This window comes from Hippichthys cyanospilos, chromosome 8, assembly GCF_059441005.1.
Source record: "Hippichthys cyanospilos isolate Australia breed blue-spotted pipefish chromosome 8, RoL_Hcya_1.0, whole genome shotgun sequence".
Taxonomy (NCBI): Eukaryota; Metazoa; Chordata; class Actinopteri; order Syngnathiformes; family Syngnathidae; genus Hippichthys; species Hippichthys cyanospilos.
Genome location: NC_142376.1, coordinates 18,102,248 through 18,127,247, shown reverse-complemented (window position 1 = coordinate 18,127,247; position 25,000 = coordinate 18,102,248). Strand labels below are relative to the sequence as shown.

The following is a 25,000-nucleotide window of genomic DNA, read 5'->3' as shown; positions in this document are numbered from 1 at the left end:
TGTGTCCAACTTGTGCCAAGCTAGCATAGATTCGCACACCCGAAAACAAAACAAGCGGGATGATCCTTAATTTGCTGTTCGGAATAACAGGTTGATTTAGTTGCCTGAAAGTGTTGTTCAATTAGATTATCCTCTCTTTAACTTTGAAGTTGTCCTCCTTAAAAGGCAAAAAAGGGCCCCCGCTCATCACTTGCTAATATCTGCTTAGCTAAAAGACTGGCTGTGGCTGCAACGATGACTGCCGAAAGCTCTCAGTGGCTTTTTTTTTCTCTCACTTGCCTTCTCGTTTCGGCTCGGTTGAGCGCTTTTTAAATGTGCACTTCTGTTGTGGGTTGAACCAGTTTTGCCTTTGCAACCGAACCAACCCACTTCAACCGAGTAGAGTGTGGTACATAATGGACGCCCACCGCCCCTTAGTTACTTAACATGACGTCACTATGACTCAGCGTTCTTCGAGAAGCGATCCTATACAAAAGGCTATCCTGTACCACCTGTCACTCAAGGACAATGCTTTCAAACGACATCGTACAATTTAAACGATTAAACTTCAGGAATGAGGGTACAATTCCTCCGACGTAAAGCAACAATTTCTTTCACAAAGAAGAGCATTTTTAAATAGCAAATTTTAAAACTCGCCCTAACCCCGTATTTGTTTTCTAACAGTTCAAATTCTATCTATCATGTCTTTATTGGCATTTTATTTAATAATTAATTTAATTAATATCCTCACATTTTATTCACATCGCGTTTCATTTTTTTTTCAAAATATGCAATTTTAAGACGTTTTGTCGGTTATATTTTTAAATTAAATTTTCTGAACACATTCTTTTATTGCCCACCAACTACACTGACATGGTCTCAGGATTTGGATTAAAAACAAATATTGAACTGAATGCTTAAGTTGTAGGTAGCATTATGTGCAGTATTGTTCTTCATTGTGTTACATGAGATTGTATTATCACTTTAAGGTTTGTTTCTTCAGCATGAAAAAGATAGCATATCATTCATAATATATCCTTTTATTTTTGAGAACCTTGCCCAGGTGTAATCACTCTGGAAGGAAAAGTCAACAAAGCATGACACGGCAAATGATCAGAGGAGTGTTGCATAGTGCTGAGAAAACATCTGACCCAAATACCACTGTGGCTTATTTAATAACAAAACGACTTGTCCTTTGATTGGTTGGCAACCAGTTCAGTTTTTACCGGATTAAAAAAAAAAAAAAAAAAAAAAAAAAAAATATATATATATATATATATATATATATATATATATATATATATATATATATATATATATATATATATATATATATATATATATATATATATATATATATATATGTAAGCATTGCAATCTAGTTTAGATGCACATGCATACATACCTCTTGTTGGAGGCAGCTGGGTAAAACAAAAGCATTTTTTCCACGCAAATTTTATGTTAACAAAGTAAACAGAAAACAAAAATAGTTTTCAGAATACATAAATGAAAATTCAGCATAAAGAATGGCAAGACAATGGGAACAAACAGAGTTGGGATCCTATATAGATACACACCTTGAACAGAGAGCATTTGTATTGGCTCGCCATTAAAATTTTAAAGCAAAAGTATAACATAAATGTTCAAGAAAATGGTTAATTTAGTACTTATCCATAATGGAAACGAGCAAGAGAGAATCATTAATTATGCTTGCTCAGCAGGAAGATGTTGGGTTTACAAGTTATGCAAGATCAGCTAAAAGTATTGCTAAAACCAAGGACTGAAATGTCCATAAACAAACGTAAAATTCCAAACTCAAACTTCCTGATTTATATACAAATACAAATGCAACTGAGAAAATAATAAACCCAGACAAGCCCACACAGACGGCTTACAATAAACTTGGTACAAAGGTGCATTGCATACCTATGCGGCTTTTTTTTTTTTTTTGAAGTGGAAAAAAGGGTTCAACTAAAAGAGACTCAACTTATACCCTAGTTTAAAGGAAGTTTGCATTTTTTATGTGAAACTGGAGGAAACAAAAAAGGACATGCAACAAGCTGGAACCACAAGAGAATCACAGGACATGTTTTCTGGGAGTGAACAGTTCAAGCAGAATGTTTATAGTAATTAAACAGGTTTCCCATCAGAGAAATATGAGTTGCAACTGTGAACAATTGATTTCACGCTATAAGTTAACAAGTTAGGTGGTATTAACAAAGTTACAGCTACTAAATGAATAACAATAATAATAATCATCATAATAATAATACCGCTTCTGGTCACATCGAATACATTGTGAGTCTGTACGAACGGAACAAAGTACGGGGCGGGGCAGGGAGGGGTGGGGAGGGGGGCATAATTGCTTGTAGTAAAACGCAAACAAAAACAAATTGTGTCTTAGTGGACGTTGTCCCCTGTTTGAGAAGCTGTAATAGTTATTTCCAAGGTCATGTCAGATGACTTACTGCGTTTGATTTATCCCTATATATTGCTGTTATAAGCATGACTAAGTGGACGCATGGCTTTGACAAAAAATAAACATTGACAAAATTATAAATAGTGGCTAAATTAAATGTAATGAAGTCTATTCAAACCTGTCTTTTTGCAAGCCGATCCGAATATTGTATGTCTGTCTATCTACAGCAGAGGTCATCAACATGGTGTTCCTATTTGCTGTAAGGAATCATTTGCATGTTTTTTTCACATGAATTAATATCCTTGATTGTTAATAATAACAGTATTACATTATTAAAATTAATTTGAGATAATGTGTTATTTAATGTTAATATTAGTGTGTGGGAATGACGAGAATTCAAATACGCATCCCGCATTATTTCAATATAGCATGTAAATAAAGCTGGTCCAACCACATGTTCCTGCTGATACACAACGAGTGTCAGGCAGTGTACACATCAATATGTGTTTATTCAATGTGTTGTAAACCCAAACCCTGAGCAGACCTTCCGAAACAGAATAAATTTTAATATGAGCAAGTCAATGACTGACTCATGCTACACTCACCAGACCCAGGTACATGAGGGTTCCTTCCCCATAGAGCGATGGTGCGAATGTAAGTGTAACGGCCAGAGGTCAGTTTGGATAGTTTGAAGCTTCTAGTAACTCTCACTAGGAGAAATGCTATAAAACATGGGTGGATAATGGCATTACCATTACTTTGTTTTTGACAATCTTGGTATGCTTTGGCTTCAATGAGTTTGCATATTTAGGATAGTAAAAGTCCTGTTGTTGAAAATATGATATCAAACAGCTCTGTTTCATTGGTGGAAAATAACCCATAAAATAAATGTTGGATAGATAGAACTACTTGCATTGATAATGTTAAAACTCGTTTTAAAATAAATACTGTATACATTTCAGCAAATGAAGACAATAGCCACGTGAACATGTCACTTTAATTTTAAGACAAATGAACAACAAAATATTTTTCTAATCACATTCAATCCTCATCCTTGCAACATTTTCAGCAGAACCTATATTTTCCTCTGATTGTTGATGACAGTCAGTCACAGTATATAACCAATGAGTGCTGAGATTGCTGTGAAGTTTGTCAAAAACACTCATCACAAACACCTACCTGTAGGTGTTATTCCAACATTAAATCCAACTACTTATGCTGTTCAAGTATCTGAGAATCACAGTAGCTCCATAGTCTTCATAAACTGTCCTTTGAAATAAATGCGGTGTTGCAGATACAAGTACAGTATGATAGCCATGGTTTTGCGCAAATAAAAGCAAACATATGCCTTCATGTTGTAACTTTAATTTAGGTCCAGTTCATTTTATATGCAATAGAATGAGGGCAAATTAAATGCTAACATCTGAAATGGCCCCAAAGAAATATGTCTGCCAATAGCCAATTTTTGGGACAATATCCATTCCCAGTTTGTCTGTATCATAACATGATGAATCCCTAATGTTGCCAAATATAACAATCCAGCTGCCAACTCGTAACTTTAAATGTCTCGGTTTGCAAGTAATTTGCTCCTTTATTAATGTTAAAGACCCAATTAAAAGCCTTTTGAGTGATCACCACTGGAAGGCTTACACAACAAACAACCTGAGGCCAGGAAGGTTGTAAACTACATCATAAGGATCTTACTGCTTATATACTAACTGGCGCAGATGAAACTGAGCTGGCTCTAGACTCTCGTGTAGTTTTTCGAGTGGGGATGGTGACGACACAGCACGAAATACCCACTGTAGCCTCTGGTAACTCATCGTCCTCAGTCCATTCATTGAGGTCAGCATTGTAGACCTGAATGCACTTCTTGTACTTCTTCTCACCCTCGTTCCAGCCCCCGAGAATATAAATCTTACTGTTCAAGACGGCAATGCCGGCCGTGCTCACGCCCGTGTGAAGAGGAGCGCAGTAGCTCCACTGCCCAGTGTGCGGGTTGAAGGACTCCACGGGCAGGACATCCACCCTCTCCCCACGACCCCCCAGCTGACTGCCGCCAATGACGTAGGCCCGATCTCCCACTGTGGCAGCGCAGTGCCAACCACGAGGCGAACTTAGACTGCTCTTATCCTGCCAGCAGTCGGTGGACGGGTCATACGAGCACACGTCCCTGGAGTAGGCATTGTTGATGTAACCTCCCGAAACAAGGATCTTTCCCTCAATGACTGAGCTGGCGTGACAGCAGCGGGGCACCTCCATGGGCGCTTTCATTTGCCACTGGTTGGAAGATGGCACGTAGCATTCCACTGACGCCTGAACACCGTCAGCGTTCCGCCCACCAACAGCAAACAAAAGGCCATTGAAGGTGCTGAGACTGAAGTGGGTGCGCCTTTGGATCATGTTATTCAGATGAATCCAGGAGTTGAAGCGTGGGTCATACCTTAAGAATGTGAAGGTAATTCATACTTTCAAAGCCGACACAAACCATCATGACAAATGGCGACGTAAGGGATTTGTTTTTACCTGCAGAAGTTGCTGACGGCATGCTTGGCCTGGTTCCTTGCGTCATTCTGGTCCTCACCTCCTGCCACATACAGGAAGCCATCCAACACTGCCACACACTGATTAAAGCTTTTTGCTGGCATTTCTGTCAACCGATTCCACACATTGTCGCTGTCCCTGTAGAGGACATCCTTGCTGAGGGATTTCTCCGTCAAGGCAGGGCGTCCTCCGACCGTGAGTATCACCCTGAGGCCGCCGCGTACCTTCGTTCTACGTGACTGGAGGATATTCTGTTGGTATGGCAGCAGGTGGTAGTTCATGGCATCCACGAGGAGACGGTGACACTCATGGTCTTTCATCATTCTCGGCACACTCTGGATGTGGTTAACCAAGTCTTGGGCAGAGATCGTGCCAAAGCGAATGTGAGTTAGGAGATCTGCGGCATACTTCAACCTCTTCTCATCAAAGTCCAACCACTTCATGGCAATCTGGAAGGCTGTGACCTCGGAGGGAAGCTGCAGGGAGTCATCCGAGAGGAAGTCGCTGATCTGCTCATAGGTGAGCTTCAGGAACTGTTCCATTTCTGAGAACTCAATGAAGTTCTCCCGCATATACTTCTGTGCCGCCGCCTTCGTTTCTTTAAGATTATAGGCGTCTGCGATGTTGGTCACATACATGCAGTTCTCAACGCTGAGCTCCTGCTTGAGGAAGTCACTGCACATCTTCACCAGAGTGCCAATCTGCAGAAGCATGGCCGCGGCGATGGTGCTGCCGATGCTGTAGAGCGACAATGTGAGCTTTCCGGAGTATGCATATGTGATGCTTGTGGCGAGACCCACAGGTGAGAGGTCATTTAAGTCAATCTTCTGCAGTGTAGAATCCTTTTTCAAAATGTTGCGTATGTACTCACTGCAAGAGGCCATGATGACCTTGTGGACGTCAAAGGACTTTGACTTTGTGGCAACTGTTAAATCACAGAGGAAGTTATCATTCCTCATGGTGCTCAGACCCTCCAGGAGGTTGGGGGCATACACAGAATCTGTAACCTCGGTTGAAATGCAGCTGAAGCCGTTGGCGCCCTCTAACAGTGTGTTCAACCCGTTGATCTTATTGACAGGGCTGTCCTCAACCATGATTGTCATCTCATTAATGTCTCCTTTATTCTTCTTGGTGTTTTTGTTCTTTTTGGGAGCCATGGTTGGGGCAGCAGAGCACAACTCAGACCTTTTGAAAATATAAACATTACTTGTCACATTTTGACAGAAAAAATGCTCCAATGCTTTAAATTTCTTTAAAATTTAAAAATTGCTTTAAAAATCAACTTTCTAGCCCATTCATTGAATTGAACACATTAAAAATGTTCCTTGAAGACATATCTTTACACACAGAGACTGACACCTTTGGAAGCATGTGTTGTGCCATGCAATGCTGGAGCTAGTGAGAGCGTCAACACAGCCCTCGTTGCATCTGTCACATTTTATCAGCAGTTTGTCCAGGAATAGCATACGCTGGAACAGCTCACCACCGATGTTCCTTTTATAGACTTTGAGGCACCAGCAGCAAGCCTCGTGTGCGCTCAGACAATTTTGGATCAATTAAGAATTCAAACGTGTGTATTTATATATAAATTATTACTACAGTTATGTTGCGTTAGATTACTTATCACCATTTACAAAACTTTACAAGACAGTGATTCGTTGCACAATCCTTCTGCCATGCTATTAGAATGTCAATACATCATATAAATCTCTTGGCAATGGTTGAACATCTTCAACTCGGCCTCCCAACCACCAAAGACAAAGTAAAAGGGAAAACGATATAATTTCCATCATTGAAGTTATAATATACATCACATATGGCAGCATGAGCTTTACGATTAGTGCTACTTTGCAAATAAATCCCAAATACCTGATGAGTGAAGTTGAGGCTGGGGAAAGGGGAACTTGTGCCTCCACTTACTGGAGCAGGAGAGAAAGACCGGCAGTCACCCACGCTGAAAGAGGAATCCTCACTCACTCCTCCTCTTGGAGTTGGTGCCAATGCATGTGGCAGGTGGTAGACTGTAACTTCCCACCCCCAATACCCTGACCTATAGTCAGGCCTCACTTACAGCTAATAATTTCCAAATAGTTGATTACAACATTTTGGCTCAGACTCCGGAGTATCCTCATGCGTCATCATGGCCAGAGCTTCCTTTGAAAAATGGCAAATTTATCAAAATTGCAGTTTTCCTGAGTTGCTTTTGGTACATTTCTCAGATCAGATCATAAATAATATATAATATCTTTTAAAAAAAACTGTTTTTTCCTCAAAACAATTCATACTTGTCAAACAACATGATCCCTCTAAAAAAAAGTATTTATTTCTCAAAAACCTCAGGACATTTCTTCAAGGTACAAATATTTTCATCAAGTCTACCATTAGCAGGATGAGTCTTTGTGCCATTGTTTACGAAGAAGAGTCAGATGTTTTTTTTTCATGTTATTGTCTATACTGTATAACAGGACTGTTGTTTTGATGACAGTTATTCTAATTTGAAAGTTACCACCTTTGTTTTAAACAATATTACAAGATGCACTGTAATTTGTTGACAAATCATCTCATTGAGATACAGAAACGCAAGACAGCACTGCATAACATAAAGAAAAAAAACATCCATCCATCTGCCTGTCCGGTCATCCGTTTTAACTGTTTATATTTTATAGCCTTATAGTACTGCTTGCTGTAGTACTGGTTCCTTATCTGCAGTATTTAACTGGTGCTGTAAAGTAATTTAATTACAATATAGTTATTTAATTACAGTAAATTGTTGCATCCATTATTTCTGTCTCAAGTTGTTTTTGTTTTACCTGACTGAAAATTCACTTGTGTCTGGGAAGTTCTTAAATGTCTTCTAGAGGTCATTGATGATTTCTCCTGTGTGCCTTTGTCGGTTTGGGGCAAGGCAAATATTGTTAAACCAAAAAAACAAACAAAAAAAACAACTTTGTTTTAAAATCTTATAGAAAAAGATTTTGTGATATTTTTATGTTTGAGTTCAAACTTTCAATCACAATTTACACAATTTACACCTTTTTTCAATTTTATTTAATTTTTTTGCGAGTGTTTGGCTAAAAAAAGGTCTAAAATGGCTGGCCCTGAATCAATTATGAACTAAAGTAAAGTAATTAGCTTCTAAAAAAAAAAAATAAAAAATCCTTCGGTAATTAAGTACTAATCGCCTTTAGTATTTACCTTTAGTAATTGATTTCGTTAGTACTTAATTACCTAAAGTAACTGACTACTTTAGTACTTAATTAACGTCATTGATTACTCCAGTGCTTAATTACATAATTGATGATTTTACAACAACATTACCCAATAGAGAAAGGTGGAGAAAAGGTTGGTTTAATGGCTGGATCAAACATAAATGACATTTCATTTTTGGGACTGCCTGAAAGGTCACGCATGAAATGGAGTTTGTGGATCTGTCCTCTTAATTCATTGTACAATACACAAATACAACATTCACTAGAATATCGCTTTGAAACCTGTGGGGGGCGCATGGAACAAATTATTATAAAGAACGTTTTTTATTTCCTCTAATTATCTTTCGGTACAATAGGCACCAGGGTACCTTGGCAGAAAGTGATTGACAACTGTTAATATTGAAATGCTAACTGAATTGTAATTTTTAAAAAAGTATTTTCGGTTTCCTTTATAAAAAAACGAAACAAAACAAACATTAAAATTAGTTGACGATAAATGGATGAATTGGTAAAACTTAGTCAAATATACTCGCAGTGCCGCATGCATTAACAATGACAATGACATCATAATGGCGACTATCCTGTGCGTGCCGTGACGTCATACACAAATACAGGGCATGGCCGTCACCGCTTTCATTGCTGATAATTATCGCTCGTCGGTCAGGTGTGTGTGGACACTCACACAAGCTACAGTGATGGCAGCAAGTTCGGACGTGGTGAAAAGAGTCTTACGCTTCAAACTTCAACTGTCAGACACGGCACGGTCGGCCACGGTAGCGAACAAATTTTCTTCGTTTATTCCTGTATACACGTACGCAGGCTACATCACATAAACCATTCATTCATTCTGCGCTGTATAAACACTTCATCATGATGAGTTCAATGACCCTCTGTTCTCAGGCTACGCAGTATAACGTCGTTCAATTTTTTTTTTAAAGTCGTATGTGTGTGCCAGGCATTTAACTAGACGTAGGACATAATCGGTTAACAGTCAATGAAAACATTTGAAGACTGATTTGAAATTGGAGGATGGCTTACTGAAGCTTTTGATTTCAAATACCGTAATGAACAATGTTTCCAAAATAAAAGTCTAAATACCCGTCTGCTTGAGAGAACTTTGAATTACGCACTTTTAGTTTAGCTAAAATGTGACAGTCCACTTTGTGTGCGCGCTCTTTTCCAAATCCAAATTGGTGACAAAGATTTGGCTAATGTTGCATTTTGATACTCCCACACCAAAACACATATTTTAATTAAGATGAGGGCTAGGCTGCATTTTTTTTCCCTGTTAGGCAGTATTTCTTATTACACTTGATTAATGAGTGTATTAATCTGGAATGAAGGAAAATCAAGGTATTAACTTTATCAACAAGGTCATAAAATGAACCGACTCAAATACATCAGTAAGTAGTTTTATTACACACTGTGATAACGTCTCGTCTCGAGTACCCATCCGAATGTAAATCTTTCTTTGAAAAGCAAAGCATTGGGTGTTTTTGTATTTTTCATTGTACTTTATAGACATGGAAATACGTTTAGATTTAACGGCTGATGATACCAGATAAACACACTTTAGTCCAATTATTCAGAACAATTTTCCTAGTTAGTACAGTAAAATGGTCTACAAAAAAAAAGGAGTTGCTGTTTGCTTTTGGCTGCCTCGCAAGTACTGTTGTCAGGCTGGGTAAAAGGTAGGTGGTTTGCTGCTAAAATTTGCTACACCTCCAGTTGTTCGATTTATGACTGTTCATCATTGCTGTCAGTGGTGACAAATTGCACATCTTTAGCCCTCTGAATTACTTGAAGATAGAAGTAATCAAATGATTATTATGCTTAAATAAGTTTATGATTGTGTAGTTTAAGGCTACACATTTTGTGTTAATGTATAGATGTATAGTGAAGGGCAGATGGCTTGTCCATTTATAGCTGGGAGTATGAGGGGCAAGGGGTCCCATACATAGCTTCAGCTTCAAATGCACAGTCAGGAACTCCTGCAACCCAAGCCCAAAATGCCATATTTGGTATAGCTGGTTTTCCATTTCCATTTGTGTTGGTATAACATGTGAAAATGTGTGTTCACACAAAATATTTCTTGTTTGTTTCTGTAAATTACATTCACTTCACTATCAATTTCATTTCAGGTTCTTAAAATTTTACAGAAGCTCAACAGTCTAGACATCACGATAGATGTGCTTGCTGTAAGTGACCAACGTGACCATGTTTAAATTTGACTTTGGTTTTATCGTCTATTCACTTGTGAGTGCTCCTTCAAACTAGGAAACAGGAATTGGCAGAACTGTGAATTCCTTTCGCAAGCACAAAGAAGCTGGAGAACTAGCAAAGTCACTGGTCAAAGGTTGGAAGAAATTAATCCCCAAGAAGTTGAGGTGTGCATCTTTTTTTTTTTTTCTCGACTGAACGCAATACAATTCATATGGTTACATTTGGACATATTCATTTCCTAAATGCAGCCATCCACAAGATGGAAACATATCAGACAATTTGTTCATCAAAGAAGAAATCGTCAGTGACAAAAGTAACCCAAAAAATAAAAGCCATGCAGTGGAGGATTTCAATAACAATTGCTTAACATCAAATAACAAGAGTTTGAAACGTTTGGGTGAAAAATGTCATACTGAGGAAATGCATGAAGAGCTCAGAAGAAAAAGGGACACATGTAAAAGAAGTAAGGAAGACAACAAAAAGGAATTGGGAATTGGAATCTTTAGTTTACAAAAATATGTTTTTAAGGACAAACATGAGCGTTCTGTTTTCAATCACAAGAACAATGAGCAATGTCAATCCAGGCCTGACTGTCAGGTACAACTTAAAGACAAAAATGGCTTTGGATGTGTGGGCTCTTCTTTGGAAAGAAATGAAGGGAAGTCAAAAAAGAAGTCAAAGCTGCCAAAGGAAAGCCCACTGGACTGTTACAAAACTTCATCCCATCACAAACACTCAAATTCGAATGAAGTTCGACAGAAGAGATCATCAAGATTTTCAAGTAGCTCGGACAACCGGAAAAGGAAGAAAAGGGAGAAAAAAAGGAAAGATGAATGTGAGCTTGATTATCCATCAAAACCCTCAAACAAAAAGGCCAAAACACAAGAAAGTTGTGAGAGTGAAATGGAGGAACCGTCCATGTCTTTTGAATCATACTTGAACTACGACCAAAAAGCCTTGAAGAATGAGCGATCCAGCGCAAAGAAAACATCCAAAAGGATCAATACAGTCATAAAGCAGCAGCAGCAGCAGCCTCTTGTAAAACCCGCTGAGTCCCTGAGGATGCCTCTATCTCCAAAAAAGGTGTTTGAGTGAAAATGAACATTATGATTGGAACGCCTGGTAAAACTTTGATTAACTTGGATTTTCGATGTTTATGGACTCTCCAAAGGACCTGCTTCACAATTCTTTTCCTGCCCTTCTACCTGAATGTGACAAAGCATTCAGTTTGGAATACCTTGAGAGGAAAGGTACGCTATGTTCAATAAACAGATGCTTACTCACCAATATACACCTTCAAACTTTATTTGTTTTTGTCGTTGTTTTTTTTTCAAGTTGAGAAGGAGCCTGATTTCGAGGAACTAGCTGAGGACTCCACATTCTTTACAGGCCAACGGCAAAATAAAAAAATGCAGGTCTATTCAGGAGCCAAGACGGTCTTCCTCCCCGCTATGATGAGCTTGTATCAGCAGTGTATCCGCACGCTGCAAAACAATATTAACTGTGAATGAGGCCTATGAATCTTTCATTTTCAATGTTTTTTCATGCGTTATTGCTTCATATATAATTCTCTTTTACCCAGTGCTTTATGAAACTGGCGGAGTCCCGTTTGAAATCCTCGAGCCGGTGTTGGAGAGGTGTACACCGGAGCAGTTGCTACGTATTGAGGAATGCAATCCGGTAGGAAAAAACATCCAACGCCTGCCAAAACCTTTTGTAGATTTGGTCTTGAATTTAAAATGGTGGAACAAAAAGGCTCATCCAAGCACTGTAATGTAGTCCACGTAAATGTCATGACTGCAATAGTCTTTTATTGCTTTCTCACACTTGGCGCAAAAGGAAGACTTTGTAATCAAGCTGCATTTAATGGGGCCAGGTAGACGAACTTAATGAACAGTTGTTCTGACTTTATAGTGCCTCCTGAATACATTGTCATTGGTTCAAATCCCTGAACGGTCTTGCCCGTCCATACCTCTCGAAGCTTCTGCACCCCTACACACGTGTTCGCTATCTCAGGTCAGCTGATCAGCTGCTCCTGAGAGAGCCGCAAACTAAGCGGAAGCGCATAGGGGACCGTGCCTTTGCTGTTGCAGCCCCAGAACTCTGGAACAACCTGCTTCAGCACATTAGACAGGCCTCCTCCCTGCCTGTTTTTAAATCCCTTGTCAAAACCCACCTCTTCTCTTTGGCGTTTAACACTTAGTAAGACAGTGGACTTTTTACTTTTATTTTATTCCTATATTCTTTTATCCCTACCATTTTTATCTGCTATTTTATTCTTTTTATCCTTCATTTTATTCTATATTTGACCCTTACTCATTTGTCTTATCAGATTTAGCGTTTTATGTCCTTGAGCTGTTGTGTCTGTTTATACGATGTTTTTATTTCTCTGTACAGAACTTTGGTCAGCTGTGGTTGTTTTAAAGTGCTTAACAAATAAAGTTGGATTGGATTGGATATGTCTACTTTCAAATCTATCTGGGATTTAATGTGGTTGTATGTTTTGTTTCAGGGTTGTCAAGTTTTTGTTTTATTTCATGTATGTCATTTATACCTAAAGGTATATATCGGAGTGACAGACCACCTATGGGGAAAACACTGCCAGAGGGATTTCAAAAATGCCAAGCTTCAGCAGTACGAGTCATGGAAGGAGATGTACGTCAGACTGTCCGAAGAAAGAGAAAGAAAATTCCAGACTCTGGCCAAAAAAATAATTTTGGATCATTCCAAGAAACCCAAAGGTATGCACGCGTGCGCACACACACACACACACACACACACACACACACACACACACACACAAACACAAACATATATATTGATGAAATCTCTTCCACGACAAATGTACAGCTTCTCATCACACGCCTAGCGCTTGTGTCTATCGTGATAGTGATAAAGTTTAAGGCCGTTGTTTCTTTTTCTTTAACTCATCTACACCTGTTTCTGTTTAGGCCGGCAAGTGAAGATGGCATTTATTCACACTGTTGCCAAGCCACCGAGAGACGTGCGTATCCAACAAGAAATTCATGGCACTGCGGTTAAGCAGCCTCAGCAACCAAGGATCAGGTATGTGTTGACTCTACAAGTACAGTATATTTTGGGACACCAACAATAATGCTGAAGGTTATGGCGCCAAATTTAAGGGTCATAACTTCAACACGTGAATAAACTTGGATATTATGACAGAAATTGTCTGTCATGAATGACAAAGTACACATTTCTATGCTGCTGCTCCACAGTGGCTGTACAAAGTCTACACACACCCCTGGCCAAATGTGGATAAAGATAAATAATTTTAAAACTTGTAACTCGTACTTAATAGCGTGTACTTGCCAGAAATTTCAGAAGCACTTTCAATTTTGCTGTCTGTACTTTAGCAGCGTCTCTAACCAATTTCATTCTAATATTTTCTTACAAGTGCAGTTTTGGGAAACGTCCCTTTCTTGCCATATTTTCTCGACTGGCTCCACAGTGTTCCATACAATATTTATTGCCTTGGAAACTGTCTGCTTGTGTTGTAAGATGTGATTGCAAAGTAGGTATAGAAAAGCCTACAAGAGCATCTATTTTATTTGCGGTTATTCAAAAGGCTTTATATGGTGGCAGACGTGTTCCCTCTCCCATTTACTGTAAATTGAGTTTGAATGTGTTACGAATTTTGAACACAGCCACGTTTCCAGCTACAATACTTGCACAACCACATTTCTGCCTTTTGTATTGCTTTTTTTCATTCCTTGCTTTTGTTTTTTTCTTTTTTTAAATCCAATTGAATGTTGCTGGTCATTTGTGGGTCATGTTTGCCGAAAATGTTTAGAAATGAAACAATCTTGATCAAATTTTATTTGGAAAACAAGGCATTCGAGCTGAGAGTGCAGACTTGATAGTCACTCTAAACGTAGAGTAGGTGTGCACTTGCCACACCCAGCATCTTTGACTCCTTCAAATTCTAAATGTGCCAAGTGTGCTTGATAGACTGGTTTTGTTGTGGTTGTAGGCAACTCTTGTTATATTGATTGCCTTATATCAGAATTGGTCATATGATTATTAATTTACTGAAACAATGAGATGTATCAAGATTCTTGCAAAAAGATCTTTCTGAAAATTCTATAAAATGAATTAAGACACTATTATTATTCTTACAGTCATGGCCAAGAGTTGTGTGTGAAAATTAATAGTGTCAACATCTGCTGCTTCAGGGTTTTGGGATGTTTTTGTCAGATGTTTCTATGGTAAAATGAAATACAGTTAGACGCATTTTATAAGTCTCAAAAGCTTTTATTGTGAATTACGCAGAATTCGTGCACTAAGTCAATATTTGCAGTGCTGCCCCTTCTTTTTCAAGACCTCTGCAATCCTCCCTTCTATGCTGTCAATCAACTTCTGGACCAAATCCTGACTGATGGCAGTCCATTCTTGTTTAATCAATGCTTGGAGTTTGTCAGAATTTGTGGGTTTTTGATTGTCCACCTGTCTCTTGAAGATTGACCACAAGTTGTCAATGGAATTAAGTTCTGAGGAGTTTCCTGGCTAAGGGCCCAAAATTTTAATGTTTTCCCCAAGCCATTTTGTTATGACTTTTGCTTTATGGCAAGGTGCTCCATCATGCTGGAAAAGGCATTCTTCATCACCAAACTGCCCTTGGACGGTTGGGAGAAGATGCTGTCTGAGGACGTTCTGGAACCAATCTTTATTCATGACTGTCTTTTTAGGCAAGATTGTGAGAGAGCTAACTCCCTTGACTGAAAAGCAACCCCACACGTGAATGGTCTCTCTCTTCACTGTTGGCATTAGACAGGATTGATGGTAGCGCTCACCTTGTCTTCTCCGAACAAGCCTTCTTCCAGATGCCCCAAACAATCGGAAGGCGGGTTCATCAGAAAAAATGACTGAGTCCTCAGCTGTCCAGTTCTCATACCTTCTGCAGAATATCCCTGATCTTCTTAATTGAGGGAAGTGGCTTCATTGCTGATGTCCTTGACACCAGGCCTTCCTCCAAAAGTCTTCGCCTCACTGTGCGTGCAGATGCACTCACACCTGCCTGCTGCTATTCCTGAGCAAGCTCTGCACTGGTGGTGGTGTTCCAATCCCACAATTGAAACACCTTCAGGAGATGGTCCTGGCGCTTGCTGGACTTTCTTGTGATTTATTGTAGTTGAGTTGATCACTCGTCATAACTTTCTGGCGTATATGCAAATTGCCATTATAAAAAGGGAAACAGTTGAATAGGTTGCAATATGAGATTTCTATTTGTTCCATCTACAGAGTAAAGTCCCAGGAGAGCAGATCAAGGCTGACCAATGAACCCACAAAGATCAGCAGCAGCATCTCCTTAGGACCAAGCAGCACTCAAGACCCTCGCAAGAGAACAAGTGAGAGTTTTTGGTGCTTTTTTTTTTTTTTTCTCGTATGTTGCTTCTCAAAAAGATCAGTCACTTTTATTCTGTGTTTAGGCTATAGGTCTTTTTAATTATTCTGGAGGCTAGACAGTTAGCTGTGCCCATGTTCATGTGTTTGCCAACACAGGGGTGGCGCCTATAATGGCAAAGTCCTTAAAGGCGTTCAAGAAGCAGCTGGGACGGCGATAAATGCATGCACTTGAATGATCTTGCACTTTGTGGTGTGCCAGAGTCATTGAAACTGTTCACCATGGATAATAGTATGACAACTAAATCAAGTGAGTACTATATTTCTGTGGAAATGTTTATTTTCTCCAAGATTGAAAAATAAAATCATAAAATGCAGAATTGGTCCTTTTGTGTGCGTGTGCGTGGGTGGGGGGATTCCTAAATACCAAATGGGTAGCTCCCTCTAGAGGAACTGTGGGGAAGTTGTTTCTCATGCATCTCCATTATCCATGCTGCTTACTCTCTTCTCATGAGGGGCGCAGGCGTGCCTAACCTCACAGTCTTCAAGCAGTAGGCGGGTACACCCTGGACCGGTTGCACACAGATGAACAAACATTCGCAACACAAACACCTAAAGGACAAGTCAGCTTATCCAGTTCACTTAACCTGCATGCCTTTGGAATGTGGGATTCAAGGAGAAAGCGGTGGCTTTTCTTTTAATACTGGACTACCTTATATAAATTAATTTAAAATGGTTCTGATGCAGTTTTTTTTTCTGATGACCAATTCTAATCAGTGAGGTTTCAGCAGAAAATTGTGCCATTGTTTTAAAACGTCAAAATAAAACTTGCCCAAAATAATCTGTTGTCTTTTCTGGTTCTTATACAAGCAGCTTTGGCTGTATGCATTTGGGCTATGTTAGGAAAATTGGGTAGGATCCTGTCAGAATGTTTTAAGTGTCATCTACAGCAGCACCATTTTGTGAAAGCCCTTGGAGATGATGATTAATGTCTGCATGCTTCATTTTTATAATTATACAGGGGAAATGCTCTAATGGTCTCATAATTTGTCAATTTCCAATTTACCACAATTTCTCACTTAACAAAGCATGGTATCATTTGACTGATTTCCAGTATAAAGCATTGAGACGGAGTGGATGCAATGTATTAAAAAGTAAAAAGGACACAATATTGTGGCAGACTTCCTAAAAAATGAAGCAGACGACTGCCTGGGGCCCCCACAGCCCTATTTTCACTGGGTGGTGGCTTGGTAATTGTTGTTTTTTTGGTGATGGTATGATTGTGACTTTGTGGTTGCATTCATAAAAATCACTTTTAATCAAGATAGTCAGCCCACAGTTGAGCAAGGGTGGCTCTTGCTTCACATCCTGAGGCACTGTCTACATTAATATAATTACATTGACATGGCACCTATTTAGATCTCTACTGAGAACAAAATTAATGTTGAGTTAATCGGGCAGGGTATATCATCTTTAGTCATGTCGCACCAAGCTATTTAATCTGCCTGAAAGAGCTGAGATCCCAGGCAATAGTGGCAATGGCGCATAATGATATTGGAAGAGATCTGTACAATAGAATGGAATTACTTTGTCATTGTACACAGGTATACAAGTGCTCAGATAGGCGCTTATTAATAATAAACAATAAATAGAATAAATAATATATAGGGATTATTCTACCATAAGAGGACATTTTGTCTTCAAAATTCTTGAAAAGTAAACCTTTGCGCTTCTACATAATCATCGATAACAGGTTATCAAGTATCATGGGCTCGATTAGTTCATCTTCTTCCATCTTCCATCGAGATCAATGGTATAGTTTTTATTCCATAATATACTAAATAGGTGGCTTGCGTGGAGCAGCGGTTAGCACGTAGACCCAAGTTCAAATCCAACTCGCTCTGGCCTTCCCATGTGGAGTGTGTATGTTCTCTCAGGGCCCGTGTGGGTTCCCTCCGAGCGCTGTGGCTCCCACCTTCCAAAAACAGCGGAGGCAGCTTGCATAGGCTCTTGCAAGCTTGCAAACCTTGTGTTGATAAGCGACTATAGAAAATGGATGAATTTAATAAATAAATTTAATCTCAGTAACAGGGTAGTAAATTTGCGCTAAAGTTAAGTTTATCTCAGGATATAGAAAATATCTGTTTCGCTTGCTATTACTGTTGATCAAGAGAAAATGTACTTATGTAAATAAAGATTTTTTTTTCTTATTCTATTTATATTCATAACAAGGTTGCATGAGGTACTGTGAGGCATTCAAGAAAGGCTAATTGCTTCATAAAAATATGAAAAGTAGAAAAGAGTATATATCTTTGCACTACCCATTCTTTTGGAAAACTGATGATGTCAAGTCCAGCGTTTTATGGGATTTACTGCTTCCTTTGTCTTCTACCATGCTGAAATCTTTATGGTTAACAGGGTTGCATGCATGTTGTGGAACACACATTCTATGAATAAAAAATATTATTTGTTATGTTTACAGTTGCAAGAGACCGTGACAAAACAAAAAGTACAAAAAATCTATTTGAACTCTTTTATTTGAGATTTAATCATTACATGGTATGGGACAAGAGAAAAATATTTTAGGATGTACTCCAGACTTAAGAATTTTTAAAGCTATTTTCAAGCATTCTTTTGTCTTTAGATTTTTTTTTTTTTTTTTTTAAAGTTCATCTCAGGACAGGTACATTTAACCATGTAAACATGTACAGTAATTGTTAGTGGATCATTTCACATTTGACGGATGGGATCCTCCAATTCTGGAATGGCCCATAAAAAATAAATAGAATAGAAATCATAGTTTCACAGGAGTACAATCACTATTTTAATTATGTTGTTTTGATGTTATTCAGAGCATTAATTGCTCTGGGGAAAAAAGCTTTTTATAAGCCCTGAATCTCCAATCAGACAGCAACAGTATGAAGGAATGATGACCGGGATGAGTTAAGTCTCTCACTATCTTCCTTGCTCTGCTTAAGAAGTGAAAGTTGGCAATTTTGTCCGGGGAGGGCAAGAAACATCAAACGATTTTCGGGGCCATGTTCAATGATCACACTGCAGCGGTTTCCTGTGGGCTGCACTGCACCCCGTAAACAATAAGGCACTGCGTCTATCTTGTTGACCACTTTATTGCATAATACTGAGCGCTGCTATTAATATTTTCAACAAAGGAGTTGACAATTCAGAAAATACTAGACGCCTGGTCTCTGGTCTAAATTAACATACATGACTATTTTACTGTTGTAATTTATTTTCATGTAGAAAATCATGTTTAATGTTTTATTGTGAATCAGTACTCTTGGAATAAATATCTTAATGATAACCGTTTCATCTGCGATTGGCTGGCAACCAGTCCAGGGTGTCCCCTGCCTCCTGTCCGAGGATAGCTGAGATAGGCTCCGGCAAGCCAGCGACCCCAGTGAGGATTAGCGGCAATAGAAAATGGATAGATGGATAAACGTTTGATTTGAATTTAGAAGACATATGACGAGAGAGGCAGATTTATACGCGGCGTTGGAATGTAAATGGTTTAAAAGAACTCTTTATATTTAACATTTTATTTCAATGCTAAGTTCTATTAGTACCAACATGCATATTAAAGTTGAAATATGAAATAATATCTTTAAACGTGAAAAACTGTTTAAAATAAACATCAAAAATGAAATTCAACTTGGCATCACACCGAGGTTGAATAAGGATCTCAGTCAAAGTAAATTTTAAACTTTAAAATGTAAATAATGGATAAATAAATACTAAATACTGTGCCCAGCCAGCAGTGGGCCTGCTCCGTCCCAACATGGCGACCCAGGGGAGGAGGCGGAGGCAGGAAGGGAGGAGCCGCCAGGAGTGATGACGTAGGATTGGAATGAGGGAGTGAGTGTTCCGGGTCAGAATCTGGACGCGAGAGGAAATTAACTCGGGGAACTACGAAGACACGGCAATGGTTTTGCTTCCCCCCAGCTCCGCGGAGATGTAGCCCGGCTTCCACGCGCTAAAAGCGGCGAGGTTTTCCAGCGGTGCTTCGCGGCGGTAGCCGAGGCGGGTGCCTTCAAACTAAGCAAAGTGAGCACGCACGGACGATCGGAGTGATTCCCATGTCGGTCGTCACTTAAACGCCACCTTGGACTTGTTTACGGCTGGAGTTTCTCTGCGAGCCACCTGTTAGCTTTACTTTGCCGGTGTTTGAGGAGCCCGGGACTGTCCCGCCTCGGCAATCTGTTGCATTCCCCCAAGCTCGCCTGTTTGTTTCTCGCCCGGGTACGACATTCATCCGCACCACCCCCGTGATGTTTCACTGTATCCCCCTGTGGCGGTGCAACCGTCATGTGGAGATGATCGATAGACGCCACTGCTCGCTGCTCTTTGTGCCAGATGAGATTTACCGCTACGGACGCAGTTTGGAGGAGCTCCTATTGGACGCCAACCAACTTCGGGACTTGCCCAAGGTAAGCAAACGACGAGCAGCTTCAGTGCACCTTTCCCCACCCACCCACACACACACACACACACACACGGTGTTGCTTCGGTTCGTTTTTTTTTTTTTTTTTTCATTTTAAAAGTAGGGGTGACACGGAACAGCAGCCTGCTGAGCTGATCCACGCATCCCGTGAGAATGCACTGGGACAATCATTACGCAAGATCAGCAAGGCAGGCAAACCCGTAGAGTTGGAAATTTCCCGCACAACGCGGCTTAACTACACTCTTCTCTAGGCTGCATGCATCCGTGTGGCCTTTAAAAGCAAACCGGGCCGGTTCTGCTGTCAGACAGAAGCCACCCCCCAACAGAAGCCAAACCAACCAACCAAATTAGGGTGTTCATTACATTTTTGTTCCTACAGCTTTAGAGTATGTATATAAACTTATTTTTTTAGAACTGTCAACACAGCACAGCTGCACTCAAGTTTATCATGAAGTAACCTGTTGTGTGTAGTCAACGCATTACATTTATGGCATTACTCATATTTGCTTTTGCTTTTTCTGGGTGATACTCGCCATCATACGAGGTTGAACATCTTCCGGAAGTACATTGTCGGCCTATAGCTTGTAGTACAATCAGGAAGAAATGGCTTACAAAGTGGGTCACGGTAATAAAGCTGTGGTATGCTATCTTGTTGCCGTTTTTTCCAAGGAAAGAGGAATTTTCCTGTCGGACATTCACGGAATTGGAGATCATTTTAACAAGATGACTTCTTCAGTGCACTGTGTGAAAGCCAAATACTGTATGTTTACCTGATTGACAAGCTTGTGTGACAAAACAGAGGCAGTTGTAATTAAATAAACTGCAGGCCCCTGAGATGTGGTCTATAAATTCCGCCCTATTCGACCACAGGTCCCTGGATTAAATTGACTACTTAAAGGATTTGCATTGTTTGTCCCTATTCAGTGCCGTTTAAGTGTCACTGTGTGCAATCCAAGATTCAGAACTGGTTTCTATCTCTGACAACTTGTTTTGTTAACTTGCATTTGTACTCTCGGTTTTGGCCACCAAACCAGTTCTTTTGTATGACTGACCCTGACAAGTGGACACAGGAAGAAGGCCACTTGTAACTGTCTTCATGTGATCACTTTTTTTTCTGCCTTTCTCTAGTAGTAAGCCTTGAATAATGTCAAGTAAACATCAATGCTTAGGCTGTATTGATGAATGAAGGTGTCATATGTCATCAATAATTCGTAGTTTCCTTTCATTCATTTTGACGTTTGACAACCAGGCAAAGTATACCCAGTGCTGGTTGCAGGCCGATAGTGGTGATTTGTGACGGGGGGGGGCACTTAATCATTCAATGAAATACAACTCCCAAGTTGTTAGTTCAAGGCAATTATCCAAGGGCACTTCAAGTTAACTTCTCAATCTACATCATTTTCATACAATGGAAAAGTGACACACGGATATTAGATGACATGTTCATTAAGTCAAACAATCTCATTGCATTACACTGCACTAGCTCATGATTACGTAATTTAGAATTTGATGTGTTTGTTTGTGTTTCGTCAAAAGGGGTCGGGTTGCTTTCTCATCACAACTGAACTCCACCAGACTTTTCATGGAGCCTTAACCAAGGGCACCTGTTACTGTGCTGACTGAATGAACCACCAAGGTGGAAAATGAACGAAGTTGCAGTTTTAGTGGGAAAGCAACCTTTTTCTTTCATACCAATATATATCTGCCTGCCAGCCGGTCTATACAGTAGGGGTGGGAATCTTTGGCCGTCTCACGATTTGATTCCAATTTTGGGGTCTCGGCATCGATTTTTGATTCTCAACAATTTTTGATTCAAAACGATTCGATTCATTTAATTAAATAAAATTCTGCTTCAATTTATTGAAGTGCAGTCAATCATCTTACTATGTGAGTCATCTTTGCAAGACAGAATAACAAAGGGAGACATTTACCGTATTTTCGGACTATAAGCCGCGACTTTTTCCTGATTTGAACCCTGCGGCTTATAGTCCAGTGCGGCTTATCTGTTTGTTTTTTGTTTTTGTTTTTTTTTGCTAGCCACCAGCAAGCAAATGTGTGTATCTGTTCGAGGTTTCAATTTATGGAACAACTATGAAATAGAACTGAAAAGATGGCATCAATCAATGGCTGTGCTCAAAAAGAGTTTTAAAAATTAATTATTAAAAAAATATGTGTAAATTGAATAAGAGAGTGTATAAAATTTGAGGTAAATTGTGACATGTAAATTTTGTATACATTACACAGTATATATGATTTTATATATGTATTTATGATTGCATATACAGTTTGAAATATGTGCAGTGTGTTTCTATGTTCACAAAGGGAGATAAAAAAAGAAGCTCTTGAAATATTGATTTCAATTTTGAACTGCTATTTAACTAACTGTATCCATTTTTTTATAAATATCTTGGGACTAAACATGCAGGCATGTTCAATCTGTTAAAGATAGTATGTTGCTGTTGGCAGATAATTACAAAGTAATTAAATAACAAAAAAAAAAGGATAAACTTCAATGTACCATCTTTTTGCAGAAATATCTAATTTTATTACCTGCGGCTTATAGTCCAGTGTGGCTTATCCGTGATGAAAATCTTTTTTTTTCCCTCATATTTTGCTGCTGCGGCTTATTTAGTCCGGAAAATACGGTATTTCATATATTTTTTTTATTTATTAAGTTTTGATTTCTAAGGAGCTATCTTTTTTCACAAAAATAACACATGGATAACTGCTATTTTTTAAAGTTAACTATAAACTGTATTGCTTTTATAGTATTAAAAAAAACAGCAGAACAAGATACATTGTCATTTATAGCACCAAATATGTGAAAAATTGTTTCTCAAATCAAAAATACTGATATTTCCCAGTACATTTATGACAAACAAGATATGAAAACGAACTTTCAAGTAAGCAGCTACATTGATAGTATGGGTAAAGGTACAGGAAACACGTGTTCCAGTTAATTAATCTCTGAGAATATCGGAAGTATTATCAGTCACAATTGTTTGTAACATATTATTTAGTGCAGTGACTAATATATGTTTGTGAATTAATTTGGAGTTTGCATACATTGTTTTGTATTTTATCTTCTTTAGTTTTATTTTGTGGACATGCAGACGTTTTGTGTTGTGCTGATTACAGACCATCTTCTTAATGTTCTGTATGAATACTTTGTCTTGGTCAGCTCATTTAATTAAATATACAGTGCGTCCCCGGTTTACGAACTCCCTGTTTTACGAATTTTTCATCTTACGAACATGGACCGCGGCCTTTTTTGTCCCCCTCTTACGCACAAACCTTTCGTCTTACGAACAATCCAACATGCCGGTCAGTGTGTCCGCACTATTTTTTTCGCTTTGCTGCGTCAACAAAATGAACTAATCTCGCATGACACGGAAACGCTGATATGCTATTGGTCGATTAAGGTCACAGTCCCGGTATCAGTCACGGAGATGCGGATATGCTATTGGCCGGCGTCACGTCAATCACAGAAATGCCTATATGCTATTGGCCGCACGCCTTCATCTAGCTTGATGGCACAGCTCGTCGGTGTGTTGTGAAAACTTTGCAAACTTTATCTATTAGACATGGCTTCTAAAATTGCTAGTGGCGGTAAAGGAAGAAGTAAGAGAATGATGACAATAGAAAAGACGCAGGAGATAATAAAAAAATACGAAAGAGGTGCACGCATAGTTAACCTTGCTAGTGAGTATGGCCGTAACCGCTCGGCAATCTTCTAAGGGCAAGAATTTCTCGAATGCTCGATATACTGCTCACATCCTACCTCGAACGCTATCCGATATAAAGTAGCATCAATGTCGCAATTGGCTCAGGCACCCAAAGAGTGTGAGTCACATCAAGAGTGTAATACACCAAAAAGTGAACGTGAGAATGTGATTGGTTAAGGCAGCCAATGAATATGACTCACATTGAGAGGTTACCCCCTGCTGCAGGCTGCATTTGCCTCATGTGAAACAATTGTTTAGCAACGCCCCTACAAAAAAAACCTTGCATCCTTTGAATTAAAATTATGTGTCCCACGGTATAACAACTGAAAAAACAGTTGTTCAGTTTATGAACAAAGGCAGCACCATGACTTGCTAGTCTGATCATATGTCATTTTTTCTTATAAAAGAATCATAGAGCTGAAAGGCACAGGCATATGGTAGATCACATAGGGACAGAGTAAAACAAAAGTCCTTTACCATTAGTTTGTCATTTGCGAGGGATACATTACTTTAATCATTGCCGGCAAGGATGCTTTTGACAGGTGTGCTGTCATTGAGATACCCATGTGACAATAAAGTGATGTGTCAGTCCAGTTCAGCAGTATTCTATGCATGTTGCATGTTGAGCATAATGATGAGTTTCTTGGTAGCATGCCCACAAAAACAAGCAGTTAATCATGCATGCTGGCACGACACTATTGTCATCAATGCTTGCTGAGTGAACTCAAGAAACATAACTGGATGAACCTCATGACACCACTTGACTCCTTGCTGTCTGCATTTGCCTGGACGTGGCTTGGCGCTTACTTTGCGCCCAAAGGAGTTATTGTTGTTCTCTGATGAAAAATTCACAAGCCCGTTTTTAACCTTAAGTTCCACTCTGACCTCAAAATCAGTTATTTTGGTGTGTCATTCCTCCACAAAAAACTATTTAATATAGCCAAGTACTGAAGTGGCATTCTAGAATGATTGTTCATTAAATGGGGGCTGTGCAATTGGTCATAATTTCTGTGACTTTAGATTGCCCAACACTTATTAAGGGAATGAATTAAACAATCGCATAATTTGGCTTTTAAAC

At 39.2% G+C, this 25,000-nt stretch overlaps 4 protein-coding genes across 6 annotated transcripts in view; 2 read left to right on the top strand and 2 right to left on the bottom strand.

The window, feature by feature from the left end:
* gclc (glutamate-cysteine ligase, catalytic subunit) overlaps positions 1-407 on the bottom strand; it is an 11,982-nt gene extending 11,575 nt beyond the window's left edge. The window contains exon 1 of the mRNA XM_088421257.1: positions 1-407. This exon is cut by the window's left edge and continues 236 nt beyond it. The gene's annotated coding sequence lies outside the window, so the exon portion shown is untranslated.
* A 3,044-nt stretch (positions 408-3,451) lies between these two features.
* On the bottom strand, positions 3,452-8,948 carry klhl31 (kelch-like family member 31). 2 transcript variants are annotated; one of them, XM_088421256.1, is made up of 3 exons: positions 8,834-8,948; positions 4,925-6,127; positions 3,452-4,841 (listed from the first exon to the last, which is right to left on the bottom strand). In XM_088421256.1, the coding sequence occupies exons 2-3, from the start codon at positions 6,097-6,099 to the stop codon at positions 4,106-4,108; spliced, it is 1,911 nt and encodes a 636-aa protein (XP_088277382.1). In that variant the 5' UTR covers positions 6,100-6,127; positions 8,834-8,948; the 3' UTR covers positions 3,452-4,105. The 2 variants fall into 2 exon arrangements, with proteins under 2 accessions (XP_088277382.1, XP_088277381.1); XM_088421255.1 differs by lacking the exon at positions 8,834-8,948 and adding an exon at positions 6,812-6,964.
* On the top strand, positions 8,776-16,489 carry eloal (elongin A, like). Of its 2 annotated transcripts, XR_015866383.1 has the most exons (12): positions 8,776-8,924; positions 10,293-10,349; positions 10,429-10,538; positions 10,623-11,457; positions 11,546-11,624; positions 11,710-11,877; positions 11,957-12,054; positions 12,935-13,115; positions 13,326-13,440; positions 15,637-15,743; positions 15,898-16,048; positions 16,262-16,489. XR_015866383.1 is itself a non-coding variant. In XM_088421258.1 (11 exons), the coding sequence occupies exons 1-11, from the start codon at positions 8,847-8,849 to the stop codon at positions 15,957-15,959; spliced, it is 1,890 nt and encodes a 629-aa protein (XP_088277384.1). In that variant the 5' UTR covers positions 8,776-8,846; the 3' UTR covers positions 15,960-16,118. The 2 variants fall into 2 exon arrangements, 1 of the variants encoding a protein (XP_088277384.1); XM_088421258.1 differs by lacking the exon at positions 16,262-16,489 and having other exon boundaries at positions 15,898-16,118.
* Positions 16,490-19,626: 3,137 nt separating this feature from the next.
* lrrc1 (leucine rich repeat containing 1) overlaps positions 19,627-25,000 on the top strand; it is a 29,793-nt gene continuing 24,419 nt past the window's right edge. The window contains exon 1 of the mRNA XM_088421951.1: positions 19,627-20,183. Coding sequence (XP_088278077.1) covers positions 20,025-20,183 — 159 coding nt within the window. The 5' untranslated portion in view covers positions 19,627-20,024. The remainder of the gene's footprint in view (positions 20,184-25,000) is intronic.

Excerpts from the sequence above, each read along its gene's own strand:
- klhl31 (XM_088421256.1), bottom strand. The coding sequence starts at position 6,099 with ATGGCTCCCAAAAAGAACAAAAACACCAAGAAGAATAAAGGAGACATT. Across the intron at positions 4,842-4,924 it reads GCCGTCAGCAACTTCTGCAG|GTATGACCCACGCTTCAACT; the intron begins GTAAAAACAAAT and ends CACATTCTTAAG.
- eloal (XM_088421258.1), top strand. The coding sequence starts at position 8,847 with ATGGCAGCAAGTTCGGACGTGGTGAAAAGAGTCTTACGCTTCAAACTT. Across the intron at positions 8,925-10,292 it reads ACACGGCACGGTCGGCCACG|GTTCTTAAAATTTTACAGAA; the intron begins GTAGCGAACAAA and ends ATTTCATTTCAG. Across the intron at positions 15,744-15,897 it reads AGACCCTCGCAAGAGAACAA|GGGTGGCGCCTATAATGGCA; the intron begins GTGAGAGTTTTT and ends TTGCCAACACAG.